The 9,154-nt window shown below is 36.9% G+C and overlaps 1 protein-coding gene across 1 annotated transcript; it reads right to left on the bottom strand.

Moving 5' to 3' along the window:
- Positions 1-405: 405 nt before the first annotated feature.
- Positions 406-1,080, bottom strand: LOC147377135 (endogenous retrovirus group K member 7 Env polyprotein-like). The gene has a single exon (XM_086394091.1). The coding sequence runs from the start codon at positions 1,078-1,080 to the stop codon at positions 406-408; it is 675 nt and encodes a 224-aa protein (XP_086250217.1).
- Between the last annotated feature and the right edge of the window lie 8,074 nt (positions 1,081-9,154).

The raw sequence follows: 9,154 nt of genomic DNA on the forward strand, positions 1-9,154 counted from the left end.
GAGGGAGAGAGAGAGAGAGAAAAAAAGAAAGAAAGACACGGGGACCCAAGCTCTGATGGAGCAAAGGTATTTTATTAGCAGAAATGCAGGCTTATATATCTTTAGTAAGATGGTTACTCAGCTATTACACAGGATGAAATTTTATCAATAGCCACAATATGGATAGTCTAATACATACAAGGTCGCTGATGCTGAAAAGAGTTACTGAAGGGAGTTACTGAAAGGAATCCAAGCAGATACCGTTTCTCATGATCTCAGTCCTGAGAGCTGCATGCAGGTCTACTCGCTCTCAGAATAGGAACTGATAAGGAACAGAGAATTTATGAGAAACAGCATATAGGAATCCTCTTGTTAAACATTCCCTGATAATTCCCCCTTATTTATTTATAATATTTGTAAAAAGGGTTATGACTGAGTTTGTTTAGTTTTAACAATTTTTGCATGAAGGCAACAGTAAACGACAAATATAATTGTCAAGACAATCACCAAAATTACAGTTCCAGACCCGATACTGCGAGTAATGCTTTGAAACCATTCGTGTGGTTCTAGCCCAGATAATTGATCAGCTAGTTGTTCAGCTAAAGTTTTCAAATTAGTGGAAGAGGGCAGATTTTTAGAAAAGGTTTCAAAGACTTCTTTTTGTAATAATTGTACTTTCAGAGAGGAATTATCATGTATGTTTTGTAAATGAAATTTGATTTGTTCCCAGTTGTAGGCACTATTATTGAATTGAACAGAAGTAACACAAAATTGAGTAGAATTTAAATCACATTTTAGCATCACCTGTTTTTGTACATCTATTACTTGATCTCTAACCCATTTGATGGCTGGTTTTAGTTCCTGTATTTCATCTTGAATATCTTCAGCTGTCTGAGCCTGAGTGGCCCACATAGTATGAACATCTTTAGTCCAATTTTGGATAAAATTGTGTGTTTGAATTGAGGTTTGCAAAGCAACACCAGTGATGGCAGCAGTGGTGCAAATAGCTATTAATCCCAAAATGTCAAGAATCAGCCATCCAATGAATTGTTTAGGTCCCCGGAGCAGTTTATTAGGTAACCGGGAAGCAAGTCTAGCCATGGGACCTTCTTACTAGGGCTGCTGGAGATTTATTGGTAACCATGGACCACGTCGAGATCAAAGAATCAAAAGGGATTCATTTCTTAAGGAAACAGAAGAGTTAAGACAAGTATATAATTTGCAATTTATGCAAGTTACAGAGCATACAGTCTTATTGAATTATAAACTTCCTGTAGCTAGAACAAAAGGAAGGGGAACACAAGCTTGTATGAAATGTGATTGATTATAACGAAAGAAATAGTTTCTATGACTATAATTGGTCCCTGTGAAATGTCCGGTCCAAATCTCAAGTTCTTTGGTGCTCACAGCAAGTTTCCAGATGTTCCATTGTTCAGGCTCAATCTGTTTATCAAGGACGATTCAAGGATTGGGTGGGGGAGGCATTCCATTGTCAAGCCACCCAAGAAGTCCTTTGTCATGGTAATGTTCCATTGTAGTGTTAGTAACCTTCTATGCTACTTGAGTAGCATAGTCATACAAAGTGCTATTAATACCATCTGAGCAGTTAGATACCCACATACCATGGGGTCCCCAATCAACAATGGTGTAATTGGCTATAAACATTAATTTCCCTGATTTAGCTTGACATTTATCTCAATAAACAGGAGTATATTTAAAGTCTTCATAAGTAAACCCCTTACATTTTAACTTTTGTCTTTTTCCTAGAGTTTTGGTAGCATTGACATGGTTTTTATAAAACTGCAGGGCAGTAAACAGTCCAAGCAATGTGTGAAAGTTCCTTTTTGGAGGCAGGATGAAAGCCCATGTTTGTTGATTAGTATTAATACATAATTTTGTTGGGCCCATGCATAAAGGAAGGATTTCATAGCCTAGAGAAATGTTAATTAGTTTTCCTTCTTCCTCAGGATGAGAGGGCCCCTCCAAGCTCCAAGGAGGGAGCATATGTGTTGAGTCATTAGTGGATACGATTGGCCCTATATCTGTCCATTCTATAACCTACAATAAAAGGGGGAGGGGTTAGGTATATAAGCCCAATAAGTGTGATCAATCAAGTCAGCCTGAGAGGGGGAAGCAAAAGCAAGCAAAGCAAGCACAGTGACAAAAATATTTTCAGGATTCCGAGGCATTCCCTGTTGAGAAATCAGATTTTCAGCTTGATTAGTAAGGGTTTTTATCTGTCTTCAAGTAGGAAGATGATAAGGTCGATGACATCGAGTGCAGCGCTTTTTGGAAATTTTTAAAGCTGCCATGGCTTGTATTGGAATTTCTTCCTCTTGGGGTTTTTGTTGTTTCATCTCTAGTTTGAATGTTGGGGGCCCCCTTAGGTCAAATCTTCTGAAGAGGAAGCCATGTGAGCTCCTTGGATCCATCTGGAGAAATAGAAGCATACCCCTTTCCCTGTAAGATTAGTTTCTTAGCTTTCCATTGATTAGTTAATCTGTCTTGATACCAAATGGGCAAAGGAAGGGAGGTGTCCTTCAATGTCTCGAAATGTTTTTCTGCTTTTGTCAAAATATCTCCTTGAGGTAAATTAAAAAAAATTTAAAACAAATAAAACTACATTAACAATAGTTATAGGCTTAAATAATATATTGTGTTGGAATCTAGTAAAGTTTGCTCTGGATAAGGAAGATAAAGTGTTCCTGTGTATTCCCCCTTATTTAATTTTTTATTTGTAGTTACAGGGTGTTAAGGTGTTTAATTATGTCTTGTGTTTGTGGATTATAAGGACTGTAATCTGTTTAATAGAGAATGAATTTAAAAATTGTTTGAATTGGTTAGAAATATAGGCAGGGCCATTGTCTCTTTTTATAGAATTAGGTGTCATTATTGCAAAGTAAGTTAACAGCTGGGTTATAATATGTCATGTAGTTTCACCTCAGAGAGGTGTGGCCCATATAAAAGAAGAATTTGTATTGATCAAGACATGTAAAAAGGAAGAGGAAGAAAGTTCAGGGCAATGAGTTACATCCATTTGCCATAAAATTCTCTTTCATTTGTCATAAACCTTTTTTATATTTTTGTATTCATCATTTAATTTGCTATTTCTTATATCTTTTTATTAAAATATACATCTTACTTTTCTTTAGCAACTATGAAGTGTCTTGTATATTAGCATTTTATAGATTGGTGAATATATTTAGTATATTATATATTGTAATATATATTTATTTTATATAAATATACATTTATATATATATTTATTAACAATCTAAAATCTCTTTAGTTTTTCTGTAAGAAAAAGTTTTTTAAGACGAAGTTAGTGTCCAGTAATTAATGTTTTAAAATCTTCTTTTATTTGGAAATGACCTAGCTATTTAATAAACTTTTATTGTTTAGTTTAGTACAACTCTTGAAAATTAAGTTACCACAATCCTAAGAGATTATTTCAGATTATAATAATAGATTATTTTAGATTATAATAAAAGATGATAATAGATTATTATATTAAAATACAATTATTTTTAATAGAGTTTATCTAAAAGTTTTCATCTCATTTATATATTTATATATATATAAAGAGTTAGTTTTTTGTTGACAAATTTAGTTTTCCTTAAATCTACACACAATAAAAGTATTATATAATGTTGATGATTTAAGACACATCTTAATTAGATTAGCAAACAATTGTATTTAAAGAAACATTATATTTAATATTGAAGTTTTTTAGTGCGTGTGAACTTGAATTTAAATAAAGCTCATTAACTTCATATTTTCCAAAAACAGAGACATACATTGAGACATAGATAATTTTAGATATTCAGACATAGTTTTCTGCTTGAAATTTAAAGTATCTTTTTTTTTTCTTCTGAGTTCCACCAATTTGTTTATGGTTGGAGTCCCAGATAGAGTGGGTGGTGTATCCCAAGGACATGATAAGGATTAACTTTAGGTTTTTTCTTAGGCCTGTTTTTGTTTCCCAGGCAGAAATGGAGCTCCAAAAAAGTATTTTAACAAGTTAACCTTTTCCTAACTGCACATGTAAGAAGAACTGGTTTGCAATTTCAAAAAATATTTTATTTTAATCAGTTTTCTCTGGAGTCTAAAGAATATCATGGCCGTTCAGTGTCAAAAATATCACTTCTCCTTTTTGTAGTTACAGTATATTATTAATGATATACGCATGAGGGAATTGCTGTCACATTGGATGTAAAGTCTTGACTACAAAATTTTGACAAATAGTAGGACTGTTAAGCATACCTTGAGGTAACACAGTCTATTGAAATCTTTTATGAGGCCTGATATGATTAGGAAAAGGGAGAGAGAAAGTGAATCTCTCTCGGTCTAAAGAGTGTAAAGGTATATTTAAAAAGCAATCTTGTAAATCAGTAATAACAATGTGCCAATTTTGAAGAATAGTAGTAGGTGATGGGATCCCTGGTTGTAATGCACTCATAGGTTTCATAGATTCATTAACTTTTATAAGGTCTGTTAAGAGATGCCATTTGTTAGTTTTTTTTTTTTTTTTTTGTATAACAAAAATAGGTGAGTTCCAAGGAGAGCAAGATTCCTCAATAGTTTTAATTCTAATTGTGTGTCTGTAAGTTCTTTAGCAGCCTGTAATTTTTCTTTCGTAAGGGGCTATTGCTCTGTCCAAATAGGCTTATCATTCTTCCAAGTTATTTTAATAATTGCTTTGTTTGTTAAATGAGCAGTGGCCTTTAGGAAAAATGTGGAAAGTATATCTGAGTTTGCCATAGCATAAACAGATCCTTTCCTATTAGATTAAGGGGTGCATCTATCACATAAGGTCTTAATGTTGCAGGCTGGCCTTTTGGTCCTTCATATGGGTAGATTTTGGAGAAGGCAATGGCACCCCACTCCAGTACTCTTGCCTGGGAAATCCCATGAACAGAGGAGCCTGGTAGGCTACGGTCCATGGGGTTGCAAAGAGTCAGATACGACTGAGTGACTTCACTTTCACTTTTCACTTTCATGCATTGGGGAAGGAAATGGCAACCCACTCCAGTGTTCATGCCTGGAAAATCCCAGGGACAGGGGAGCCTGGTGGGCTGCCCTCTATGGGGTCACACAGGGTCGGACATGACTGAAGCGACTTAGCAGTAGCATGGGTAGATTTGAACATTTTGATAAGTTTCTTGTACTTTGGTATGAGAAATTCCTGCAATTTGGCAAGAGATTTTTTGTATAGGCTAGGATTTGGGCCATAAGTTTTTGGAAATAATAGTAACATCAGATCTAGTGTCAAGGAGACCAGAAAATCTTTTACCATTAATTTTGATATTGATATTTGGTCGGGCTTATTTAGATACCAATGATGTCCATGAGGATTGTTTTTGATCTGTACTGTTGAATCTGTCTGTCCGTACATCATTAGAGGAGTTAATAGAAATGTAAGGCAAAAGAAGTAATTTGAGCAATTTTGTCCCCCTTTCTGAATTGCCATACAATCTGAGATGACATCATGATTTGAATTTTTCCTTTATAATCTGAATTAATTACTTCAGAGTGAATAGCAATTTCTTTAGAAGTCAAATTAGATCGGCGGAGTAAAAGACCAATGGTTTGTGGTGGCAGGGGCCCAAAAAGTCCGGTAGGTATTCTAGAAGGGACTGCTTGAGGGTAAAGGAAAAAGTCATTAGGGCTGGTATATCGATGGCAGCACTGCCGGATGTTGAGGATTTGAGGGAAAAGATGGAATTTGCCCCTGGTTTTTGTTGAAGGGGACCTGGGGGCTCCCCGGCTTGGAGTTTTCTGGAATAGGTTTTCTTTAAATACCAAATTTAGATTTACATCTTTGGCCCAATGCATTCCTCTATGGCAGTGAGGGTAGATTTTTGTAGGTTTTTTATTAGCCTTCTTAGCGCAGTCCCTTTTTAAATGGTTTTTATCTCCACATGTAAAGCATCCTTTATTTCCCTTTCTGAAGACAGCAGTCATTGTCTCAGCTAGCATTTGCATCTTTTGAGTTTCTGATCCTAGATTGCCACAAGCCTTCAAATAATCAATAATAGTCCCAGTCTCATGAATTGGAGCAATAGCTTTTTGACATTCTTGATTTGCACTTTCATAAGCAAGTAATTTCTCTAGCTGTTTTTTGGTTTCTTCTCAGATTACAGTATGGGAAATAGCAGTTTCTAATCCAGCTAAAAAATCAGCATAATTTTCATTAGGTCTTTGTAATATTTTAGTGTAGCTACCTGTAGGCTCTTCTTGAGGGGTAATTCGATCCCAAGGTTCAAGGGCCACTGTTTTTAATTGTTCATGCAACAAGGGAGGGCATTGTATTTGAGCTTCTATGGTATCAAATTGTCTGGCGTCAGTTAACATTTCAAAAGTAATTTGGTTTTGGGGAGTGCCAGCTCGAGCATTCTTGTTAGCATAAACTCTGGTTATATCATGAAACCACATTGTCCATTGAAGATATTCTCCTGGTTTAAAGCGAGTTTTGTTAAAACTCGCCAATCATAGAGAATAAAGTTTCCAATAGAAGATGCCAGAACATTTAGAAGCTCTTTAGTAAAAGGCGAATGTGGGCCATAGTTATAGCCTTTTTCATTTGTTGCATGTAAAAAAGATTAATACCATCATCAGTTCAGTTCAGTTCAGTTGCTCAGTCATATCCGACTCTTTGCGACCCCATGAATCACAGCACGCCAGGCCTCCCTGTCCATCACTAATTCCCGGAGTTCACTCAAACTCATGTACATTGAGTTGGTGATGCCCTCCAGCCATCTCATCTTCTATCGTCCCCTCTGCCCCTAATCCTTCCCAGCACCAGTCTTTTCCAATGAGTCAACTCTTCACATGAGGTGGCCAAAGTATTGGAGTTTCAGAATTAGCATCAGTCCTTCCAGTGAACACCCAAGACTGATCTCCTTTAGAATGGACTGGTTAGATCTCCTTGCAGTCCAAGGGGGTCTCAAGAGTCTTCTCCAACACCACGTTCAAAAGCATCAATTCTTCCATGCTCAGCTTTCTTCACAGTCCAGCTCTCACATCCATACATGACTACTGGAAAAACCATAGTCTTGACTAGATGGACCTTTGTTGGCAAAGTAATGTCTCTGCTTTTGAATATGCTATCTAGGTTGGTCATAACTTTCCTTCCAAAGAGTAAGTGTATTAATTTCATGGCTGCAGTCACCATCTGCAGTGATTTTGGAGCCCCCCCCAAAAAAGTCTGACACTGTTTCCACTGTTTCCCCATGTGTTTCCCATGAAGTGATGGGACTGGATGCCATGATCTTTGTTTTCTGAATGTTGAGCTTTAAACCAATTTTTTCACTCTCCACTTTCACTTTCACCAAGAGGCTTTTTAGTTCCTCTTTACTTTCTGCAATAAAGGTGGTGTCATCTGCATATCTGAGGTTATTGATATTTCTCCCGGCAATCTTGATTCCAGCCTGTGCTTCTTCCAGCCCAATGTTTCTCATGATGTACTCTGCATATAAGTTAAATAAGCAGGGTGACAATATACAGCCTTGATGTACTCCTTTTCCTAATTGGAACCAGTCTGTTGTTCCATGTCCAGTTCTAACTGTTGCTTCCTGACCTGCATACACATTTCTCAAGAGGCAGATCAGGTGGTCTTGTATTCTTATCTCTTTCAGAATTTTCCACAGTTTATTGTGATCCACACAGTCAAAGGCTTTGGCATAGTAAATAAAGCAGAAATAGATGTTTTTCTGGAACTCTCTTGCTTTTTCCATGATCCAGCAGATGTTGGCATTTTGATCTCTGGTTCCTCTGCCTTTTCTAAAACCAGCTTGAACATCAGGAAGTTCATGGTTCACGTATTGCTGAAGCCTGGCTTGGAGAATTTTGAGCATTACTTTACTAGTGTGTGAGATGAGTGCAATTGTGCGGTAGTTTGAGCATTCTTTGACATTGCCTTTCTTTGGGATTGGAATGAAAACTGACCTTTTCCAGTCCTGTGGCCACTGCTGAGTTTTCCAAATTTGCTGGCATATTGAGTGCAGCACTTTAACAGCATCGTCTTTCAGGATTTGAAATAGCTCAACTGGAATTCCATCACCTCCACTAGCTTTACTCATAGTGATGCTTTCTAAGGCCCACTTGACTTCACATTCCAGGATGTCTGACTCTAGGTCAGTGATCACACCATCGTAATTATCTGGGTCATGAAGATCTTTTTTGTACAGTTCTTCTGTGTATTCTTGCCATCTCTTCTTAATATCTTCTGCTTCTGTTAGGTCCATACCATTTCTGTCCTTTATCGAGTCCATCTTTGCATGAAATATTCCCTTGGTATCTCTAATTTTCTTGAAGAGATCTCTAGTCTTTCCCATTCTGTTGTTCTCCTCTATTTCTTTGCATTGATTGCTGAAGAAGGCTTTCTTATCTCTTCTTAGTATTCTTTGGAACTCTGCATTCAGATGCTTATATCTTTCCTTTTCTCCTTTGCTTTTCGCTTCTCTTTTCACAGCTAAGGCCTCTTCAAACAGCCATTTTGCTTTTTTGTATTTCTTTTCCATGGGGATGGTCTTGATCCCTGTCTCCTGTACAATGTCACAAACCTCATTCCTTAGTTCATCAGGCACTCTATCTATCAGATCTAGGCCCTTAAATCTAGTTCTCACTTCCACTGTATAATCATAAGGGATTTGATTTAGGTCATACCTGAATGGTCTCGTTGTTTTCCCTACTTTCTTCAATTTAAGTCTGGATTTGGCAATAAGGAGTTCATGATCTGAGCCACAGTCAGCTCCTGGTCTTGTTTTTGCTGACTGTATAGAGCTTCTCCATCTTTGCTGCAAATAATATAATCAATCTGATTTCGGTGTTGACCATCTGGTGATGTCCATGTATAGAGTTTTCTCTTGTGTTGTTGGAAGAGGGTGTTTGTTATGACCAGTGCATTTTCTTGGCAAAACTCTATTAGTCTTTGCCCTGCTTCATTCCATATTCCAAGGCCAAATTTGCCTGTTACTCCAGGTGTTTCTTGACTTCCTACTTTTGCATTCCAGTCCCCTATAATGAAAAGGACATCTTTTTTGGGTATTAGTTCTAAAAGGTCTTGTAGGTCTTCATAGAACTGTTCAACTTCAGCTTCTTCAGCATTACTGATTGGAGCATAGACTTGGATTACTGTGATATTGAATGGTTTGCCTTGGAAACGACCAGAGAT

The sequence above is a fragment of the Bos grunniens genome, chromosome 3 (genome assembly GCF_055505025.1).
Source record: "Bos grunniens cultivar Pamir isolate PY7600 chromosome 3, Bosgru_T2T1.0, whole genome shotgun sequence".
NCBI lineage: Eukaryota > Metazoa > Chordata > Mammalia > Artiodactyla > Bovidae > Bos > Bos grunniens.

Coding starts and splice junctions, on each gene's coding strand:
- LOC147377135 (XM_086394091.1), bottom strand. CDS start 1,080: ATGGCTAGACTTGCTTCCCGGTTACCTAATAAACTGCTCCGGGGACCT.